At 37.4% G+C, this 23,706-nt stretch overlaps 1 protein-coding gene across 1 annotated transcript; it reads left to right on the top strand.

Annotated features, from left to right (window-relative positions):
* Window positions 1-850: 850 nt before the first annotated feature.
* Window positions 851-21,267, top strand: LOC102952736 (alpha fetoprotein). Its single transcript, XM_042982731.1, has 14 exons — window positions 851-935; window positions 1,710-1,761; window positions 2,696-2,828; window positions 5,328-5,539; window positions 6,392-6,524; window positions 7,453-7,550; window positions 10,156-10,285; window positions 11,997-12,211; window positions 13,792-13,924; window positions 14,927-15,024; window positions 15,842-15,980; window positions 18,235-18,458; window positions 19,796-19,928; window positions 21,223-21,267. The coding sequence occupies exons 1-14, from the start codon at window positions 851-853 to the stop codon at window positions 21,265-21,267; spliced, it is 1,830 nt and encodes a 609-aa protein (XP_042838665.1).
* The last annotated feature ends 2,439 nt before the right edge of the window (window positions 21,268-23,706 follow it).

The raw sequence follows: 23,706 nt of genomic DNA, 5'->3' as shown, positions 1-23,706 counted from the left end.
AAAGCAACAGGAATTTTAAAAGTTCCTCCAGTGGTTTAACGAGGTGAACCCCTCCTAGAATCAGGTGGCATTTGTAAGTGCTCCTTTGTTAGTGTTAACAAAATCATTTCGAGTTGCTGAATGGAGAGTGCAACTGACCCACTTCAGTTTGGCATACATGCAAAATTATTTTGTAACAAACAAAATTATTATAGGGCTTGGTTCATCAGAGTTTGTGCTCTAAGTTTTCTGTTAAGCCATACACAGCATACTAAATACTTAAAAATGGACTGTAGTGGCATGAAATTGGGTGAAAAGGATTTTTGAGTTAATCCATATAATAATCAAGCAATGAATGTATTCTTCAGTGAAGTTTGATTTGGTCAAATACTGTGTCCAGTGCCTGGCATATTACAGGCATTCAATTAATATTTTTTAAAGGAATTAATGCATTTAGCTGAATTTCATACAAAGTCTGGAGTCTTCATCTTTATGGCTCCATTAGATTTTTAATTTGAAATATATTCATTATTGTGCAATTCAGGAAAAAACATTTCTTTGAATACTCTGTAGATTGAGAAGAGTATTTGTTAACATTTGCAACATGGGATGAATTTGCAAAATTTTTCCCCCTTTTTTCCTTTGAAAAGAGGTCTGTGTCCTTGGACATAAAATGCAAATAATCCCTGTGCTGTTAATTATCAACAAGTTGTCCCATTTGCAACCTAAGGAAATAAAGTAACACATATACTGATATACTAACAGAAGATTACTAATTAACAGGCGTTGCTTGAGAAGGGTATAAAAGAATTTCAGCATGATTTTCAATACTCTCCCCCCATCATTGCCAACGAAAAAATAACTAACAACCATGAAGTGGGTCATATCAATTTTTTTAACTTTCCTACTAAATTTTTCTGAACCCCGAACAATGCACAGAAATGCATATGGAATAGGTAAGATATTTTGTTTTCTTTTTTGTCTTTTCTCTACATCAAAATTCTTACATTTGAATTTATTCATTTGTCCTGATTTATTTATACTTCCTGCTCCACACTGAAGAAAAATATTTAATGGGGAATATCTTTAAATGTATGATAAACTTGTAGCTTTACAAGAGGTTTACAAAATCATGGCAATGCTCCAGATTATCTACGAATGACTTATACATTCCATGTTGAATTAATGTTTTGTACATTATTTATATAATTGGCATACATGCTAATTTTGAAATATATTTATATTATATCTCTATATATGAGTCTATAATCCTGGCTCCTTCACATATAAAACCCCCTCAGACTGATAAAATAAGTAACATCTTTATCTTTACTTCAGAAAAAAATGGATCATTATTTGACTAAAGAAGAAACAATGTGGCTGGGATATAAATAAGCAAGCAAACTGTGATGCAATCATGTTCAAAAGGAGGTCTGAAATGTATTTTTAATCCTTTGATTTCCAAGCCAATTAGAGCATCACAGTACAGGGGGAAACCAAACAACTGAATTTTAGTGCTAGGTCTACTATAAATTATTCTTGTTATCTTAGCTATTCCTTAGTTTCCTAGCTTTCTCAAGTACAAAGTTAAGATGTTTGGATAGATGCTCCCTAATGTCTTCTCAGTTGTGCAGTTCTAAATTAAACATACACATTTACATATAAGAACGGTCACTTTCCTGGTTGCAGTTGAAAACACCATTTCTCCTGGAGTTTCTTTTGCTTTCCAGCTTCCATATTGGATTCTTCCCAATGTTCTGCAGAGATGAATTTCGTTGACCTGTAAGTTTTGCTCATATAAACGCACTTCAAATATGCAAAGCAATAATCATTTTAGTTAGGTAATTAAATGAGGCCGGATAGCCCTATGGGTTTTGAAAAGTACAAAAGCTAATTGAAGAAGTTATTTATATTGGATATCAAATGGATATTGAAGAGGCTGAAATGTTGGTCTATGCCTTAGATTAAATTAACCTCTAGAGTCCTTGAAATTCCATGGGAAAAAACAAATCATATTTTAGAAACTGAAGATTAGTATCAGATCAGTGGTAACCACAATATATAAATTCAGGAGTTTTTCACATCAATACCAATAGGATGATATTACAATATTCTGTATTCTGAATACTATGTAAATCCTAGTAGCAAATAATAGGAGGTAAAATATTCTACTTTGTTATTTGTAGAGAGTATGTTTTTCTTTTGAGTTCTGTCTATTCTATGCTCCTGAAGTTTCTAATAAGGAATTTAAAATAGTGTTTTATTGCTACTGCTTGTACCCAGAACCCTATTAAGGCAATTCTTTGGTCAATCCATGAATACCATCTTGGATCATATCTTGATCAACTAAGAGTAGATACAGGCAGACGTCTAATGACCAATTCTTTGCTTAAATTTGAAAGGCACTGTAGAATATAGATACCCTCAGCTGTAGGTTCATTGCAGTGGATGGGTGACCACAAAAGCAGGAACCACTCTTAAGGAAAATCCACTTTGAGTTCTTTAATAGATATATGTATACTTTGGGGGTACAGGGCAAGAAGATTGACGTTTCTTTCTGGATGACTAGAATCTAATTTCACATAATTTTTTTTTAACAAAAGTCATCCCCTAAACAAGTCACATAACAGAAAACAAAAACAAACGAAAACTACATTTGAAGAAAAGCAGCTTGACATGTCTATTCCTTAAGCATTCATATGTATTTTTGTTCCAGAGCTACCATATTTTTTGCTCAGTTTGTTCAAGAAGCCACTTACAAAGAAGTAAGCAAAATGGTGAAAGATATACTAACTGTAATTGAGAAATCCACGGGCAGTGAGCAACCTGTAGGGTGTTTAGAAAATCAGGTGAGTGAATAATAATAATAATAATAATAATATTATCCCACTATAGTATTTGACCAAAGTTTAGCAGGCAAAAGAGCAGATACAGGGATGCCATGAGAAATACACTTAAATATTTGAACGCTTGTTGTATGAAAGAAGAATTGGATTAATTCTGAATTGTTGAAGAAAAAGCAGTGAGTACCTGTTGTAAAGAGACAATATAAACATGGTGACTAAGAGCAAAGGTTCTGAAAGTTGAATATCTGGGTGACCATGAGCATGGTACTTAACTTCTTCGAGATTTGGTTTCCTTATCTGTAAAAAAAGGAATAATAGTAGCTTTAAGTTCAGGTTTGTCATAAAGACGGATATAATAATAACAGAAGAAGTCACTTTTTATTAATCACACAATGTGACAGACATTATCCTAGGGAGTGTTACATACTCATTGATAATAAAAATATTTTATGACATGGAGCATAGCACTGATGACTCAGATGGATGTCCAAGTGAGTGAAGAAGAACCCCTCACTGGGGTTACTGGTTACTGGTAGAATGTCAGCTTTGCTTACAAACATTAGTTTATTAAATACTTACAATAATCCTAGGAGGTAAATGCTATTCTTCCAGTTGAGGAAGCTGGGGCACAGAGAGGTTGAGTAACTTTTTTTGAGGGAGTCCAGAACAAGGATTTAAACTAGGCCGTCAGGCTTTAAAATTAACACCCTTATTGGCTTCATTACACTATACACTGTAGTGAAAGTGAGGCACATACTGAGGGTTGCCAGATTTAACAAACAATAACAAAATATGAAACTCATTTATAATTGAGTTTCAGTTAAACAATGAATAGTTTTTTTAAAATATACCTTAATGTAGAAGATCAATCAATAATAGTTATTATTGCTTATTTTATTTCAATAGAAAAAAAACCTAGGAACTTTGTAATGATTAGAGTTACCCAATTATGGGACAAAATGCCCAGAGAATCTTCTCTCATGGTGGGATTGATGAATGGCCAAAAGTCAATGTATTTGGAATATTTTAGAGGAGATGCCCTTTTAAAGATATAAAATACTTTGCAACTCTGAAATTGATGATTTCATAAAACTCTCTGTTTTGCATCTCTATTTTTGGCTTGTCCTGCTAATGTAAAAATTAAGCAAAATACATTCCATATTGCAACTTTACGTCCAGTGAGAGGTTCACTTTAATGTTACAGATTGGCGGTTTATCATTGTAAACTTAAAGGCATGATTTTTATATGGATTGAGAATTCAAAGTCTTGCTTAAGAGCTGTAGGATTCTCTAAATATTAGCAGTTATAGAAGCTATACAAAATTTCCTGAGATGAATGAAACATGTATTTCTAAGGCATTCTTAGGACTATCGGTCTCATCATCCGATGTTGGTAAAATTAAGGCAACAAAAAAAGTGGCTTATGTATTTTTAAAAGGCTCATAGATATCATGGAGCCAAAGTGTTGATAAAATAAGAGGGGAAAATGAAATATTTCAAATATTTTTTTCTGGGGGAGATAAAATATTGCATGGTGTTTTCCCTTTTAAGATAAAGTAATTTTTTTTTTCAGTATATGAAATTTATTGTCAAATTGGTTTCCATACAACACCCAGCACTCATCCCAAAAGGTGCCCTCCTCAATACCCATCACCCAGCCTCCCCTCCCTCCCACCCCCCCATCAACCCTCAGTTTGTTCTCAGTTTTTAACAGTCTCTTATCCTTTGGCTCTCTCCCACTCTAACCTCTTTTTTTTTTTTCCTTCCCCTCCCCCATGGGTTTCTGTTAAGTTTCTCAGGATCCACATAAGAGTGAAAACATATGGTATCTGTCTTTCTCTGTATGGCTTATTTCACTTAGCATCACACTCTCCAGTTCCATCCACGTTGCTACAAAGGGCCATATTTCATTCTTTCTCATTGCCACGTAGTATTCCATTGTGTATATAAACCACAACTTCTTTATCCATTCATCAGTTGATGGACATTTAGGCTCTTTCCATAATTTGGCTATTGTTGAGAGTGCTGCTATAAACATTGGGGTACAAGTGCCCCTATGCATCAGTACTCCTGTATCCCTTGGGTAAATTCCTAGCAGTGCTACTGCTGGGTCGTAGGGTAGGTCTATTTTTAATTTTCTGAGGAACCTCCACACTGCTTTCCAGAGCGGCTGCACCAATTTGCATTCCCACCAACAGTGCAAGAGGGTTCCCATTTCTCCACATCCTCTCCAGCATCTATAGTCTCCTGATTTGTTCATTTTGGCCATAAGATAAAGTAATTTTAATAGTCATGTGTATTTCTCAAGGTTGGACACCAAAATTCCACTTCCCAAAAGACATGAGAGAAAGCTCTCATTTGGCTGAAACTAAATAAAGTATGTTGGAATTTGTATTTTTAATTTGTAGTTCTGATTTTGGGTATTAGAAAACTTCTCATGTGTTTCACAGAATTTCAAAATACAGTTAGTTGTCTTTCTTTAAAAACAAATATTTCCTATAGCTATCTGCCTTTCTGGATGAAATTTGCCATGAGAAGGAAATTTCTGAAAAGTATGGACTCTCAGATTGTTGCAGCCAAAGTGAAGAGGAAAGACATAACTGTTTACTGGCACACAAAAAGGCTACTCCGTCATCCATCCCACCCTTCCAAGTTCCAGAACCTGTCACCAGTTGTAAAGCATATGAAGAAAACAGGGACATGTTCCTGAACAGGTAAGGATCCAATTTAAAGGTAGATTAAAATCCCAGAAGGAGAGTAGTACCAAGCGTAATCTAGTATTTCTGCAATTTACAGAGGTACTCTAAAAGGCAGAGAAGTGGCAATAATTTTGCACCAGCTGAGGTCCTGCACTAGGAAATCAGGGGGACCATTTGAAGTGCAACTTTGTTTCCATAGCATGCTAGGTAGATGAGTACACAACACTCAGCAGACCCAACAGTTGTGAGATACACCTTGTTTTGTTTTGTTTTGTTTTGTTTTTCCTTCCTTCTAACCTCTCCATTTTAGTTTGCCCAGGAATATTTTAGTACCGCACAAAGCGGTTCCTTCTGGAGCCAAATACTTGGTGTTTCGTGTTCACTGAATTACCCGGAAATAAAAAAAAATTAGAGATTCAGGAATGTTTAAGATACGTTAAACACGGCTAGCAGCTATTGAACACTTAGGATTTTGTAGGACCATGTGTGCTTGGCATGCGTGATCAGATTAGTGCTCACTACCTGCCTTTGAAGCCTGTCCTTTTTCACTTCATTCTTCCTCACATTTTGCAGACTAGGAAATTGAAGTTTAGAAAGTTGAGATAATTGGCTGAGGGCACAGTGCTAGTACATTCCGAAGCAGGGATTTGAACACAGGTTCTCTGTTAGGGGATCCTATATGTAACTCTCAATCACTTCTGCCTTGCATGCTGCTGTCTTGCATGTCTAAGCCAGAGAAATAGAGAGCCTACCCTTAGACCATCTTTGCAATGGGGACTGTCGAGGTGGATGATTCCGGATTCCAGTTCTAATGGTTGTCCTAGTTTTATATGTTTGTAAATCTTACAGTGCCTTTTCATTTCATAGGTACATCTATGAGATAGCAAGAAGGCACCCCTTTCTGTATGCACCCACAATTCTTTCTTTGGCTACCCACTATGGCAAAATAATTCCACCTTGCTGCAAAACTGAAAATGCAGTCGAATGCTTCCAAACAAAGGTAGTATATTTGTACAGATATCTGAACCAATCCTTTAATCTGGCTATGGCTCATTAAAATGAAACAAAGCTAAAAATGGAAATATGCTTTGTATGCAGACTACCATCTTCAGAATAGAGCATATGTTAGCAGTCTGATATTCTTTGGGCTAAAACAGCTGGATTTGCTGTTTTGTATTCATTCCTTTGGCCAACAAGTATTATATGACTAAGGACATGAATCTGGGGGTGGGATAAAGGAAGACAGAGGTACGGGTCATAACATAAATGAAAGAGAGAGGAATAGGAGGTGGAAGGAGGTGCGGTAGAAGGAGCAGGAGGAGAAAAGGAGGCACAGAAAGAGAGAGGAAAAAGAGAAAGAAAACTATGACAAATACTTTACGTTCATTATTTCTTTTGATACTAAGAACAAATTTGAGGTGTAAACATCATCAACACCTTATGAAAGGAAATGTAGGTTTGGAGATGTGAGCAGCTTTTTTGGGTTTGGAGAATGAGAATAACGTCCATAATTAATTACTTGCCACAACAAAAGTCATACAACAAAAATTTCCTAAGGACTGTGATTATTCCCAGAACATCAGTCTGTGACGCAATCTTATCATTTATTCACTTTTATGTGTGTGACAGAGCAGACATTTAAGAAATCATCAGGTTTCAATGAGTTTAAAAGTACAGTTGTGCACTCAGTATCCCAAGTATGAAAGTTAAAATGTTCTTGTTTTAGAGTATTTTTAATAAATCTGTCTGGCATAGATGTATATAAACCAACCTAAAAGAAAGAGAGAATGTAAAAATGTATCATGTTTGCAATTTTTGTAATATTCCTTATGGTCTCATGCTTTCCTTGAAGCTGTTGGTTTTCTAATTATTAGCACCTGCAAAGGAAAATACATCCTTTCTTGACAACTTGTTTCTTGTATATCTAGACAGCCCTGATTACAAAAGAATTAAGAGAAAGCAGTTTGTTAAATCAACATATATGTGCAGTGATGAGAAATTTTGGACCCCGAACCTTCCGAGCCATGTAAGTTTACGCCCTATTAGTAGGGAAGAGGGTGATATGTGCAAAACCACTATTTTTCAGTTTGAGCTCATTTTTCTCATTGTTTCTGTCGTTGAGAATGAAGTTTCCTTTGATGAGAGCTGATGCGATTAGAATCCTGAAATCCCAGGAGTGGAAGGAAGCTAACCCATAGTCTGCTGCTTAACTCTTTGTAAAGCACACTTAATTTACCTGTCTCATATTCTGTCTTTGCTGTAAGGATACTGAGGAAGACAGTCCAACCTCTTCATTTGCACATGGGAATAAACTGAGACCCAGAGAGTTTAAAGCAATTTACTCAGGACCCCACTGCGAGTCTTCAGAGCCCAGTGTTTCTACGTCCTGATCGTGATTTATTTTCCTGATTCCTATTCGTCTACTAGGCCAGTGATCTCGAATTGTCTGTATCCTGACAGTTGAGACTTTGGCATCAGATGTAAGAATCAGAATTACCAAGGGGTTAAGGCTGTGCTACAGGGCAAGGCTGCCACTGGCCTCATGTAGCTCCTGACCGTTTCCAAATTTGGCTGATGTGAATGAGGAACTGTGCTCCCAGTGTAAACTACACACCAGAGTTTACAGACTGAGTATGAAAAAGAGAATGTATAATATCTTCTTAATTGATTTTTATGTTAACTGCATATTAAAATATTTTTTAAAAATTTTTTAACATTTATTTATTTTTGAGACAGAGAGAGAGCATGAGCAGGGGAGGGTCAGAGGGAGAGGGAGACACAGAATCTGAAACAGGCTCCAGGCTCTGAGCTGTCAGCACGGAGACCGATGCAGGTCTCAAACTCACAGACCACGAGGTCAGAACCTGGGCCGAAGTCGGATGCCTAACCGACTGAGCTATCCAGGAGCCCCTAAAATATTTTTTTAAATAAATTTTTTTTTATTTGCATGTAGTTGACACACAATGTTGCACCAGGTTCAGGTGCCCGACATAGTGATTCAACTTCACTATACATTTTGCTGCGCTCACCTATAGAGATGTAGTTACCACCTGTCACCACACAACGCTATTATAATATCATTGAATATACTCCCTATGCTCTGCCTTTTATTCCCTGTGACTTATTCATTCCATAACTGGAAGCCTGTATTTCCCTCTGCCTTCCCCCATTTTGCCCATCCTCCAACCCTCCTTTCCTCTGGCAGCCACCAGTTTGTTCCCCGTTTTCATAGGTCTGAATCTGCTTTTCTGTTTGTTGATTCATTTGTTTCCTTTTTTAGATTCCGCATATGAATGAAATTCTATGTTGAAATGGTATCATTTTTGATATATTGGGTTAAAAACATGTTATTAAAGTGAATTTAACTTTTTCCTCTTTACCTTTTAATGTGGCTACTAGAAAATTTTAAACTACATACCTGGTTTAAAGTGCTCTTCAACCTTTACAATGAAGCATTTCTAGTGTAGGAAAATGTTTGAGATGCTAATTGACGAGTATTAAATACATGCATTCAACGTTCATTTGTTTGTGTGCTTGTTAAATGACACATTTAAAAATTACTATACATAGTGGAGACCTAGGTTAAAGTTAGTCATGGAGTTAGTTCTAAAATGTTTTCTTAGAATAGGTCAGATTTTGCTTTAACTACCTTCCAACTCTAGTTATTAGAAGCTTAGACTGATTCGTGAATTGCTTCAATTTTTTCTTACTAATAAAATATAAATTAAGTTATTATTATAATGGTTGTATTTATTATTTGCTCTCCATAAGTGATTAAGCTTAAATGTTATAAATTTATAAAGAAAATCTATCCTTATCAGAAGCAGCAACACCAGTTGCTCTAGGGGGTAGTGGTTTCATCTAGACATCTCTTAACACTTAAGGAAATATCTAGAAAGAACAAGCTTTTTTACTTCTTATTTCCCTTCTGGCCACACTCCATTCTTGGTATGCTGACATGTCTGAATGTTCGGTGGGCTCTACTTTCTTGTCTTGTTTCATGTATTTGCACATATACGCCCCTTCTGTATTCTCAGAGTATTTTTTTTTCTCCCAAGTAAAAAAAAAATGATTATTATTTTCATGGAATTTTCCATTTCTTAATTGTTTGTCTTTTTAATTTTTTCCCACCCACTCACTATGATGATTATAAGCACTCAGCATCACGGATGAGCAGCAAAAAGATAGATTTCATCCCAGTTCACAGGAAAGGTTTTAAAGACAAATAAATAATGTCCAAAGTATTTGTGGGGATGGGTCACTTTATAGAACCATTGCCTTCAAAGATTGGTTGGAATTGACAAGACTTATAATGCTTTCCCTTTTCTTTTTCTTTTATTTTTTTATGTTTGTTTATTTATTTTGAGATAGAGTGCAATCAGGGGAGGGGCAGAGAGAGAGAGAGAGCGACATGGAACCCCAACTAGGCTCTGGGCTTGATCTCATGAACTGTGAGATCATGACCTGAGCCTAAAGCAACCACACAGGCGCCCCTCCCTTTTTTTTTTCAAACAGCGAAAGCATTTCAATTCTTTCTTTTTGGAACTGCAACTATATTAATATTCTCTCTGTATTATTTAATTTTGGTAGATAATCAGGATTGATTTCCAATTCCTTTCCTTCCCCTTTAGAACTGTTACTAAATTGAGTCAAAAGTTTTCCAAAGCGAATTTTACCGAAATTCAGAAACTGGTCCTGGATGTGGCCCACATACATGAGGAATGTTGCAGAGGAAACGTGCTGGAGTGTCTGCAGGATGGGGTAAAGAGTCTTGTTTCCCAAAACAGAGATAATTCCACTTCCTTTTCTTTCTTTGGCTCTCCTTCTACATGGGAGAAGGCTGTTGGAGTTGGTCACAGGGTAAGGTAGCTAGCTGGCTGAGTCAAGTCACAGACTTCTTGACAGTAAAACTGAAAGCGTGTTTTGTTAACCCTGCCTTTCACTTAAGAGATACTCTCCTCTCGTGACACCAGGGCCCATTCTTTCTTCTGAAAATGATCATAAACTCCACATAGAATCTTGGGGGAGAGACTCTTTACTTTTAACCAATTGGTTTTTCTAGCCATTTATCATTTCATTTGGCAAATATATACGGAATACTTTCTGTGTGCTAGACACTATGAAGGACACTAAGGCAGAAGCTTCGCTCGGGGAATTTACAGTCTGATGGGAGAGATGAGGCATGTAGGGCCTGTCTTCTGTTTGCTGTTATCTCCACAGGCCGGCTGCACGATGCCTCGGCCACAGAAGGGGCTCTATTATATTTATTATATGAATACAACAAAATGACACAACAAACAACAAAAACAACACCAGAAACTGTTCCACAAGATACAAAGCCACAGAGAGAGGCGTGGATAAAGGGCTCTAGGAGAATTAAAAACCAAAAGAAAATCCCCCAAACAGAATCCTCAAACGTGCCGTAGTTAGTCGCCATTTTAGCAGCATGGCATTCATCTATTCTGGGCCAACTTTAGGCTTCCTGGATACTGTACAAGAGGACTATCTATCCCCAAATTCCTTCCTCTTTGGTCCCTGGTGATACACCGTCTTCTCCAAGAAGGCTTCAAACCATTGTTCTTAGATATTCAAGAGGCTTAGAAACCCACGCTTGAACCTGGTTTCCAAAGGGTTGGATGTGGAGATAAAATGCTCATTTGAGCCAGTCCCATGGCAGTTTGGCTGAAAGAGGCAATCTCTGAGCAAAGGCAGAGATCCTGGTGTGAAGAGCTGGGGAAGATTCCCAAAGACGGATTTCCTATTTCATTTATTTTTCCTTTTACAAATTTTTTACTCGCATATTAGAAAAATTACTTTGTTTTTCTTTGAAGTTAGTTGTCTTGGTTTTAATAGACGATTTTACTGATTTCTATAGGCACTTAAATTATTTTTCCATTTTTGGAGCTCATTACCACCCTTTTCCTTTAAAGTGGAAAAATTAATTTCAACATGGTATGTCAATTGGTTTTAATGGCTGAATGATGGGTTCTAATTGTTCTTACTGAGAAGGCTTGGATTTTTAGTCCCGTGACAGGGATATGGAAGTTCTGTTCCATTCTTAGATGTGCTGAAATTTCATCATCTATAGCCTGCCCTCTGGAGGTCATGGTGGGTCACTGCAGATTGATCTGTTAACGTGGAGCAGAAAGTTTGCTCTCCATGATGAGGACATCAACAGCAAACGTTGTCCAGTAGCCCATTTTAATAGGAATAGAAAGATATATACCTATGTGCATGTCATTTGGTTTGAAGAGTATATTTCTATCTTGTTTTCAAAATCTTCCTAATACAACAAAATTGATTTTAGCTGACAACTATGAAAAGAAGAATTGAACAAACGGGTAGGTAGAAAGGAGTAAGGAAAAGCAAAGTAGGGAGAAAGCACTAACATTAGAGACAAGGTAAAATGTCTTCTATTTCTTTTTTTTCTCTCCTTCTCTCCCTCCCTTCCTCCCTCATCTTCCTATTACAGGAAAAAATTATGTCCTACCTATGTTCTCGGCAAGATATTCTGTCAAGCAAAATAGCAGAATGCTGCAAATTGCCCATACTTGAACTTGGTCAATGCATAATTCATGCAGAAAATGATGACACACCTGAAGGATTATCTCCGAATCTAAATAGATTTTTAGGAGAGAGAGATTTCAACCAATTTTCTTCAAGGGAAAAAGATCTTTTCATGGCAAGGTAACACACTCTGTAAATGTATGTTCACATGAGTAAAGATTAGTATGTAGCTGACAGTTTTGTGTTGCTGAAATGGGGAGTGATGGTTACAGGTTTTGAACTCAGTATGTTTGGGTGATGCTAGAATGTTCTGAACCAAAATCTATTTAAGCAGATAAGTAGGGAATAAGGAAATGAGATCTATCTTATACTGATGAGACTTTCACTATTGCTGCTACTAACTGAAGCTATATTTTATTTTGTATCAATTTCTCTGGGATCAGAAGCACTGTCATCTTTGTATGGATTACTCGTATGAAGACTACTACTGAGCTTCCAAATAAGATATGGATATTTTGTGATAATAAGGGTTAATGGTTATGAATGTGCTTTTTCACTGTGCATGTTTTCAAAACTTTCCGAAGTATAACTCAATAGATAATGGTAGATAGAAGGGCTTTTATTAGAACGGTTTATTTGCTATTTATTTAATATGTGTTTTATTTTTATAAGAAAATAAAAATGTGTAGAGATACTTGCAGTATAGTACTTTATTGTAATATAACCGATAGGAATCAAGCAGTCAAGTTAATACATTTTCCTTTATTGTACAGTGTATATCTATGGACACTATTCGAGGAGGGATTTGTGTAGCTCTTAGGATTTCAGGCTTAATGATCTCTAAGGGTCTTCATAAATTTAAAAGCCTGCTTCTAATGTAATAATGCAAATAATGGCACAGTTGTCTCTTTCATATTCCCTAAGGATATCCTTCTATACTTGCATTCAGATTGGACATTCACACATCATTTGCACTGCTAAATAAAATTACACACACAAGAACAAAGTCCAAATTGAAGAAACCCACACTGACAATTTATTGGTGGCAGAACGAAATATTACTTATATCTATGACTTGGAAATACAATTAGTAAATTCAAGAATTATCTTTGAACTTACCCACCCACACATCCAACAAGAATTGTTTATCTAATAGAAGCACTTCTTCAATTAGAAAGGTTCTTTGCAGTAGAAATTTTCTCAGCTGAGAATGATCTTCCTCCAGGTACTTGTGTAGCTTCCTTCACCCAGGGTTCTGTTCCAAAAGAGCCACCCAAAGAGACATTTCTTGACCAATGCTCTAAATTAAGACTCACTCCCCCCACATTCTATCTTCCTTTATTTCTCTTCACTCATTTATCACCACCTGAATTCGATGACCTAGTTTTGTTTATTCATTTCTGTCTCCCTGTAATGTATGCTTTTGAGAGGTCAGGCATTTTATCTTATACCTTACTGAATCCTTACTGCTGAAAGAAATGCTTGCATAGAGTAGGCACTGGAAAAATATTTGTTGAATAAATGACTGTAAAGCTCATAATTGAAAAACCCAAGTGAAGAGTGCAAAAGAAAACAAAATAGCATTTTAGAACAATTGGATGGATTATAATTTGTATTAATAGTTTTACTGTGCATATAGTTCAAGTCATATTTGATTTCCAGGCTTATGCATTTGAATTTTAACGTTTGCATGCCATATAACACAGGAATAAATTGTCTCTTAATTCCAACAACATGACATTTTTTCACACTCATTTCAGATTTACCTATGAATATTCCAGAAGACATACTAAACTTGCTGTCCCAGTAATTCTGAGAGTGGCTAAAGGATACCAGGAGTTATTGGAGAAGTGTTCCCAGTCTGAAAACCCTCTTGAATGCCAGGATAAAGGGGTAAATTGCTCTTACTTTTTAGGGAGAGTCTGAAAAACTGCATAGAAATTATCCATTAAAAATGCTGTTTCTATGAAAGCATCTAGTTATTAACTAGTAGTTAGCTAGTTATATCTACTAAGTAGTCATCTAGATATTAAGTAGTTATTAACTAGTAGTCAACAACCAGTGGCCTAATGTAGGAAGAAAAATGGCAACCAAAAGTTCTTTGACACACAGAATAACAATAATACTCATTTTTGAACAGCTCCAGAAAAGCAAGAATTTGTACAGAAAGAACTGTAATCCTTTATCCAAACATTGAATTCTGTCCTCACATAACTTGGTGATTCACAAAGTTTTAAGCTTAATCTCCCCAAAGTCCATTTGTTCTTATTTTTATTTTTTTAATGTTTATTTATTTTTGAGAGAGAGAGAGTGCGAGCAGGGGAGGGCCAGAAAGAAAAGGAGACACAGAATCTGAAGCTGTGGTTCTAGGCTCTGAGCTGTCAGCACAGAGTCAGATGTGGGACTTGGACTTGTGAACTATGACATCCTGACCTGGGCCAAAGTCAGACACCTAACTGACTGAGCCACCCAGGCACCCCGGTCCATTTATTTTAATTGTCACAAGTCACACTCTCATTATCTTTAGTATTACAAAAAAACCCTCTAGGGGCGCCTGGGTGGCTCAGTCGGTTAAGCGGCCGACTTCGGCTCAGGTCATGATCTCACAGCTCGTGAGTTCGAGCCCTGCGTCGGGCTCTGTACTGACAGCTCAGAGCCTGGAGCCTGTTTCAGATTCTGTGTCTCCCTCTCTCTCTGACCCTCCCCTGTTCATGCTCTGTCTCTCTCTGTCTCAAAAGTAAATAAACGTTAAAAACAAAAAAAACAAAAAAACCCCTCTAAAATTGGTTTTTCTAAGATTGGTGTCAGAATAATATATTATTGGTCAATTTTTACATACAAAGTTATGTGTCCCGGAAGAGAAGAAAATGTACATAATAATGCTTGTATTTTCAGGAAGAAGAATTGGAGAAATATATCCAGGAAAGTCAAGCGTTGGCAAAGCGAAGCTGTGGCCTCTTCCAGAAACTAGGAGAGTATTATTTACAAAATGCGTACGTTTTTAAAAATTTTTTCTAATGTTTACTTATTTTTGAGAGAAAGAGTGTGAGTGGGGGTGGGGCAGAGAGAGAAGGAGACATAGAATGTGAAGCAGGTTCCAGCCTCTGAGCTGTCTGCACAGAGCCCGACTTGGGGCTGGAACTCACGAACCACAAGATCATGACCTGAGCCGAATTCAGACACTTAACCAACTGAGCCACCCAGGTGCCCCAACACATATGTTTTTTTAAACAGCACTTTCAGTGATTTCAAATTTTGTAGTGCGAGGGAAATATAAACCTAAATTGGTCACCCAGGGCTACTCTAATTTCAGCCCCTATTTCGTATTGGAAATCGGTGTAATCTGATCACCCAATTTCCCTTGGGAGAAGGTAGTCATCCCCATTCCCCTCTTCTAGAGAGCAAGAAGAATGGCTTATAAAAGTCTGATATTGGTACTTCTCTGGGTTCCCCAAATCATGCACATTTTTGCAGAAAAGATATTTATTCTGTTGCAGTCTGTCAGAGTGGAATCACTGAATAGATCAAAGCTAGTATCAGTGAAACTTCGGAGGTTGGAATAGGTGTCAGGCTACTCTCCAGAGTTTGTTTCCCCATTGTGATATGTCGCTATAATAGAAGTATAGGGAGTGGTGGTTAGAGCAAATGCATCTTGAAAGGTGGTCCAAATACCTTGTTGGTAATACAAATGAGCTGACATCATGGCTTCTGATACCAAGAGAGGATCTTTGAGAACGAGTGAGGAGTCAAAAACTCATGAATGGCTCAGCAGGATTTGGTGAAAAAAAAAAAAAAAAATGCTTCTTTCAGGTTTCTTGTTGCTTACACAAAGAAAGCCCCTCAGCTGACCCCACCTGAGCTGATGGCCTTCACTAGGAAAATGGCAACCGCAGCAGCCACTTGTTGCCAACTCAGTGAGGACAAGCAATTGGCCTGTGGTGAGGGAGCGGTGAGTGTTTTGTTTAGTCCCATTGTGTTTCTGCCCCGTTTGACTTGAAATGGTCTCATAATTCCCATTTAGGGGAAATGGTAAAAACCACTGTGGAGATGGTTTTACTACACTTGTTTGATTAGTTACAGTTGGAGAGGGCATGAACTCAGCTCTGAACAGTTGGGCATGTGGCCAGGCTTCTGGTCCTTCTAGAAAGGCTGGGGGAGTGCAACCAGTTTATCCAAAGATGTCTAAGCAAGCTTTATGTACCGGAAAGAGAATAACCAACACATCATTCAATTCAATGATTTCCTCTTTTTGTTCACGAAATACTTTAATGTTAAAAAAAGAAGACAAAGAAAATCAATTTTGAAATGCCCCATTACCATCTCCATTTTATAGCAAAATGAGGCTCAAAGAAATTACATTAGGACCAACATGTCCCAGGTAGTAAATGGTGGGGCTGATATTTGAATGCATATGCAGCTCTTCCCAGAGCCCAGGCTCCAACACCCAATGCCATACCTTCTTCACAATTTCCTTTCTGGTTGCACATGCCTCTACTGCTGCTGTGCTATTATCCCACTGCATCTAGTTCACACATAGATCTTAGTTACTCCACTGTGCATCCATAAGCATTGAGTTTGGTCTAATGGACACAAGGAAAAAAATGTGTATTGAGTTAAAAAAAAAAAAGCTTCACTTTTGATAGATGAAAGTAAGTCATTTTATTTATTAAAAATTTTCTTTTTCAATGTTTGTTTATTTTTGAGAGAGAGAGAGAGAGACAGAGCATGAGCAGGGAAGGAGTAGAGAGAGAGAGAGAGAGAGAGGGAGACACAGAATCCGAAGCAGGCTCTGTGCTCTGAGCTGTCAACACAGAACCTGACTGGGTGCTCAAACACACGAACTGTGAGATCATGAGCTAAGCCGAAGTTAGGCACTCTACTGACAGAGTCACCCAGGTGCCCCTACAAGTCATTTTATTTTTAGTATACTTATATTTTTGCCTTTTGTAGTATAATCATCTTATCATATTAGGGACATTCCCCCCTCACCCCTTTAACAGGGTAAAGAGTTTAGAACAGGGTAAGCTGAATAAGAAAATGACTTACTCGTTAGTAATGCCAATCATCTTTACTTTCTAATGTCACTAGTGTCATAAAATGACAGGCTGATTTTTTTCATTATTTTTTCCCTTAAAATCATAATTGTGAACCAAATTGTACATTTATCGTTTCCCCTTTCCTCTTTCGGATGCCAAGGACTTATTTGCTAGCTAGTCTTCATGTCTTGGAATTTTCCACAAAAGGTAAGAGTGGAAGGAGAATTCCTGTGATTAAGCATCACCTTTATCATTGATTGAATCCCACGTGCTGAGAGACTGCAGGGACATGGGCTGTTGTAGCAGATTGGGAGTGTAGGTTCTGGAGGCCTCCTGCCTGCATCCCCGTCCACTCTCACCACTGAAAAGCTAGTTATAGCACTTGGCTTGAGCTTTCTCATCTGACATTTGGGAATAAGAATTGTACCACCCACATAGGATGACTGTCTTAAATGAGGTAATCCCTGTAACTCGTTCAGAACTGGTTGGATATATAGTATGCACACAAAACATATTGGCCATTATTACAAGTTATTGCCAGGTATTTAAGAAATATCTTTGAAGTGTGGAAGGTAGGAGGACTCTACAAGAGGAAAGCCTTAAAAGACAAACACACGTGCACACATACACACGCTGGCCTTGTTTCTTTTCAATTAGGATTATACACACACACAAACACACACACACATATACATATGTGTACCTGTATGCATGTATGATGTGTGCAAGTATGTATGTATATGAAAGGATGAGGCTTGTGAAATTGTACCTTCAGAAAGCGATTCTCTGGGTCCCAAAAGGAAAATGGAAAGTTCCACTAGATAGATATACATGAAAAATTTAAACCATGTATTTAAGCCATCAGGGCAGATAATCTTTTGCCTTTGGAAGTATGTATGGAACTGGAAGCGTATTTCAAATAACTGAAGGGACTATCTTTGACATTACCTATGAAATATTTGCCACTAAATGTGAAGTTTATCCCCAACAATGAGTGAAAAAAGAATCCACAATGTGGCAACATATGATCCCAGGGAGCAGATTTTTTTGGTAATACTGATTATAAATTACTGCCTTAAAAACTGCAAGAATTTTCTGGAAGCCTGAGTCAACATAGCGGCTCATGCTGAATCTCCTTACTTTCTTCTTTCCTGTTGTCCTAACCAGGCTGATCTTATTATTGGACAATTATGCATCAGGCATGAAGAGACTCCTGTAAACCCCGGTGTTGGCCTGTGCTGCACTTCTTCGTATGCCAACAGGAGGCCGTGTTTCAGCAGCTTAGTGGTGGATGAAACATATGTCCCTTTGCCATTCTCTGCTGACAGATTCATCTTCCATAAGGATCTGTGCCGAGCTCAGGGTGTAGCACTGCAAACAATGAAGCAGCAGTAAGAAATGGTTCTTTGCTAACAGGGAGAAGACCAACAACACCAAATAGGAGTTGAGATTTCTACCTTACATACCCAACAATCTTGGGTTTATTAGGAGAATGTTATTGCCCCAAAGCACTTACAGTGGCTTTTAAAATAGTTTTGTCTCAGTGCCTTCACAGCCTCATGGGAGCATAGGCCTGGAAAAATTCACTAGGGCGGACAAGTTTTTGTTTGTAAAAACAGTATCCTCTGTAACTACTGTTGTGATACATGTTGGGACTGAGAAAAATGGCAGTCTACTTTGGGGAATTAGGATATGTCCTTGCAGTAAGTTTGGGTACCTCCATTCCAAAACACTGGGAAAGCACTATTGAAACTTTTTTTCACACTGTTTACTTCTTGAAGAGAGTAACCATAATATTTGAGTCAACCATGAAGTATGGGTGTTATGAGATGGAATGCACATTTCAATTCATTGTGGGAGGCATTCTGTAACGGTGTGTTAACACACGCTAGTGGAACTTATGTTCTCCAAATTCCCATGCATTTTAGTACTCACTTGCTTTGTTTTAATATTTGTTTTTTTGAGAGAAAGAGAGAGAGAGAGAGCAGGGGAGGGGCAGAGAGAGAGAGGGAGAGAGAATCCTCACAGCACACAGCCTGACGCAGGGCTCGATCTCACCAACGAACCATGAGATCATGACCTGAGCCAGAATGAAGAGTGGGTTGCTTAATCGACCGAGCCACCCAGGTGCTCCTACTCGCTTGCTTTGTAAATTGTCTTCCTTCATTTTGGGAAACCTTTCCTTCCCTTTTTTGCTGTCACAATCTGTGTCATGCTTCAAAGTACAGTAAGAATGCTGCCTCCTTTGGCAAGTCTTCCCTAGTCTCCAGTCAACATTGGTTCCAACATGAAAGTGCTGCTAAATGAGTAGTGCAGGTGATTGGTGGGACCAATGCTCAGGTATGGGTGTGGTAATTATGAATGGCAGGAGCTTGGAACTCTGGGTCTTTGAGTATTGATAGGATATAAGTTAGACTGGAGAACTGGAAGGATATTCCAGGCAAGTAAGAAAAAGACTGTATCTTACTACATATCAGTATGGTGGCACTATAAAATCATGTTTCATCAATCATCTGCACAAATCCAGACTAGTGGGATATCTACCCATTTCTAGCCTCAGTATTTCTGATGAAGGTGTTAGACAGAGTGCATGTTGTAAATCTGGTGATGGGTTGATGGAGTGAGGGTTTAGGGGGAGGGTTGCTAGGACTCTCAAGACTCTGCTAGGAAGTCTTTAGAAAAATACCTTTGCATAACAGATTTCTCTTTTATTTTGTTTAAATTATAGATTTCTCATTAACCTTGTGAAGCAAAAGCCTCAAATAACAGAAGAACAACTTGAGGCTGTCATTGCAGATTTCTCTGGTCTACTGGAAAAGTGCTGCCAAGGCCAAGAGCAGGAAGCCTGCTTTGCAGAAGAGGTATGTGAAGCTCATTTTCACACTCAAAATACTTGGGATGGAGTTTTCTGTAATGAATAACAGAAAGAATATTCCACTCATCTAAAACTTTAAAATAATGCCACAGAGATTTAAATGTATTTGGAAATAGGTTGAAGGAATTTATGACATTTAAGAAATAATCAGTTTTCTCACTAGTATTAGAATGAAGCATAATTTTAGAATATGTTAAGAAAATTACTAAATTCAACTTATTTCCTGATAGAGGGAACTATAAACTGAATATATAATTAATTGATGATAAGTTAGATAGTTTCTGGCCTAGAACTGATCGCTTCGGCTAAATGGAGTAAAAGGACTTAATAGCAAGTTAATTGTGCAAACAAGATATTGGGGGAATATTTCTTTTTTTTTTTTAATATATGAAATTTATTGTCAAATTGGTTTCCATACAACACCCAGTGCTCATCCCAAAAGGTGCCCTCCTCAACACCCATCACCCACCCTCCCCTCCCTCCCACCCGCCATCAACCCTCATTGGGGGAATATTTCTAAAAAATATTTTTGAACTCATTTAGGACCATGCCTTTGTATATCAACAGACTAGTAATTAGGAATTATCTTAAACTTATTATTTAATAATTTTAAATGGATTTGTAATTGCCTACATTTTATAAGCCTTTAGTTTAGGTCACTAAATATATTTGAATATAGCATCATTACAATTTTGAAAGATATTTTATAATTCAGCTTTTTTGCCAGGTGTACACTTATCAATATGTGCCTGTGCTTTTAGTAGAGAGGGTGGAACACAGATAACCAAATCAGATAAAACAAAACTGATAAAATAGTTTTGATGTAAACCTTTTCTGATGAACATGATACAAAAAGATAAATGTCGCTTGATATGGGAAGACATTTCATTTAGATGTAGAGAACATTAACACGTAGCAGCTATACTTTCTCTGCAAACCTTCCAATTTCTATGACTGATTTGTGGAGGAAGGTGAGGGGTGTGGTGGGGCTTGGTAACAATTTGGAGATTGGTGTAGGAGAACAAGCTATGTCTACTATTGGTACAAGTGGATTTTTGTGTTCTCTGGCTTCCATGGTCCCAGCTTGCTAGCATCAGAGGTGTACTTGAAATTTGAAAACAAGTAAGCGTGCAAGTCAATCTTGGCTCAGGTTATGATCTCACGGTTCATGAGTTTGAGCCCCATGTGAGTTCACCCCTAGATGGTGGAGAGTTAATGGTAAAAATGGCAGAGCCATCCATCTCTTCATCTGATGATTCTTATTTGCTTTTAATTTTCAGGGTCCAAAACTGATTTCAAAAACCCGTGCTGCCTTGGGAGTTTAAATTACTGCAGGTAACAGAAAATTCGGACAAGGATAAATCTAATGGTCATTCTCCCCAAATATTGACCCATAGCAAAATACATCCTGAGACCTACCATTAAAATGCTTTTTTTAAAAATAAATGCAATTTAATACAGAGTTTATTTTAGAAATGCTGGAACAAAATTGTGTCCACAATGTTGAATCAGTGACTCAACAAACTCAAAATTCTCTTAGGTTTTTTCTAAGGTTTCAGAGAATGCCATCAGAAGATCTTCCCATCTATTTAGTACTTCCCCGATGCAAAATAATAGAACCAGTTACCTGCTGCACCATTCACTTAATTAGTACTTAACATATTTTTGTTTGTATTACAGGGGGAAGAAGAAGACAAAATAAATCTTCATGGTTTGGTGTGCATCTTTTCCTTTAATTCTAACTGAGATAGTGCTTTTTGTGAATTAATGAAATAACGACTTTATTATGAGATTTCTCTGTCATATAAATAAAGTATCTTCAAATGTTTCCTTTTTCCTAGCCTGCTTATTTATGAAAGTTTATAAATGATTTTAAAAAACAATTATGTATACCACTGTCTGAAGCAGATTCTGATAAAAAAGCAGTGAGTCTTGGTTGTTGTAGGAGATTAAAACAACTCAAGGATGGATTTACAACACTGAAGGCTATGGGTTGCCTGGGTGGCTCAGTCAGTTAAGCATCCGACTCCTGATCTTGGCTCAGGTCATGATCTCATGGGTTTGTGGGTTTGTGCTCTAGGTTGTTAGCACTCCCCATCCTCCCTCTCTCTCTTCCCCCACTCCCTCCCTCTCTCTCTCTCTCTCTCTCTCTCTCAAAATAAATAAATAAATGAACATTAAAAAAAATGAAGGCTAGATTACTTGGTGCCCTAAAAATTGTTCAAGTTAAGCCCTGTGTTGCTGCCAGGAACCATTGTTCATTAAATGAACACTTAAGTATTCTAACAGATGCACTGGAAATGAAAAAGAAATTCTTATGTTTTTAGGGGACCCATCCAGGATGATGCTACTCAAGATTTAACATCTACTTTTTTTCTCTCAATGCTGTTCAGTTCTCTATTCACAGACATTTAAAAATGCAAGTGCTTATTGTAGTTATTTTGATTGAATATAATTAATATTTTTAACAGTTGATTTTTCCTTATTTCACAAGTATTTGTTGAGCACTCACTGGGTACCAGGTCCCGTTCTGGGTGCAGTCACTGTCCTCCAGTAGAGAAGGACACAACTAATAGCAATGCAACAAGATTATGGACACTATAGAGGTGGCAACAAATTATGGAGTGAGTCAATGGGTAGATGAAGCCTATTCTGACTGGGGGAAAGGTTCACACTGAAAGAGGCAGACATTAAAGAAGAGCCTTAGAAGATGAGTGGACATTCATTAGTTCAAGTAAAGAAGTCCAATTCATTAAAGAGGAAAACATAGCCTATGACAAAACATGATGAATGGCTTGGGGGTGTACAGGGTGAGTAGGAAGGGTATAGATATAGAAGATGAAGCCAGATATAAAAACTATGAAGGATTGAGCAGGTTCTCATGAGTTTTATTCCAAAGGGTGTGGACAATATCTTATAACAGAATACCAAAGTGAGATCTGAGCAGAGAAGAGTCATCATGGTTAGTTTTTAGGAGGATAACTCATGAGATAAGGAGTATGGGGAGTATGCTCAGGGGAAAGCAGAGGGGCAAGATCAGCAAGTGATGCAAAAAGATCAGCCCACCAGTAGGGGGCCTGTTTACCATATTAGCTTTGAATAGAAATCTAAAAATTACATTCATGCTTTGGCCTCTGCTCCAGGGCAAAACAATTGCTCCAGAGCAATAAAATGAGCTTTCAGTTCTAACTCAGTTGTTTTGCACTTTACATTTTTTCCTTCAACTCTGTTGTAACATCTGGGGACCTTGTCTGATTTTGGTGTAATTCTAAAAGGTAACACAGAGATCACAATAAGATAAAATAGAATTCAGTATAAAAGCATTAAATGGTAAAAAACATTTTTTTATTTTTAAGAGGAAAGTTTAATGAAGATGAAACTATTAGTAAAATCTATGAGTCAAATGACATTTCTCTGATATATATAAAGAACAAAAATGATCGGAAACACAAGGACAGAGTATCACAAATATAATAGTAAATTGGAGATGTTAGAGCATTTCTACTTCTTTGAAAAAACAAGTTAGGCAAACATTAAAGTGGAAACTTCTCTAGTCCAGTTTATGGATGACTTCCATACTGAAAACCAGTGGTCAATTCTCAGTCCTTAGCTTACCTGGATTCTCTCAGCACAGTTGACACAATCGATCACTCCTTTCTCCTTGAAACATTTTCCCATTTGGCATTTACATTTTCCTCCAACGTTACTGGCTGTATCTCCTTGGTCTTCACTGCATTTTCCGCAACTCTTTAACCTCTAAATAT

Source organism: Panthera tigris, chromosome B1 (genome assembly GCF_018350195.1).
Source record: "Panthera tigris isolate Pti1 chromosome B1, P.tigris_Pti1_mat1.1, whole genome shotgun sequence".
Taxonomy (NCBI): Eukaryota; Metazoa; Chordata; class Mammalia; order Carnivora; family Felidae; genus Panthera; species Panthera tigris.
The sequence above is the reverse complement of the archived record's forward strand: the minus strand, read 5'-3'. Positions and strand labels throughout refer to the sequence as shown.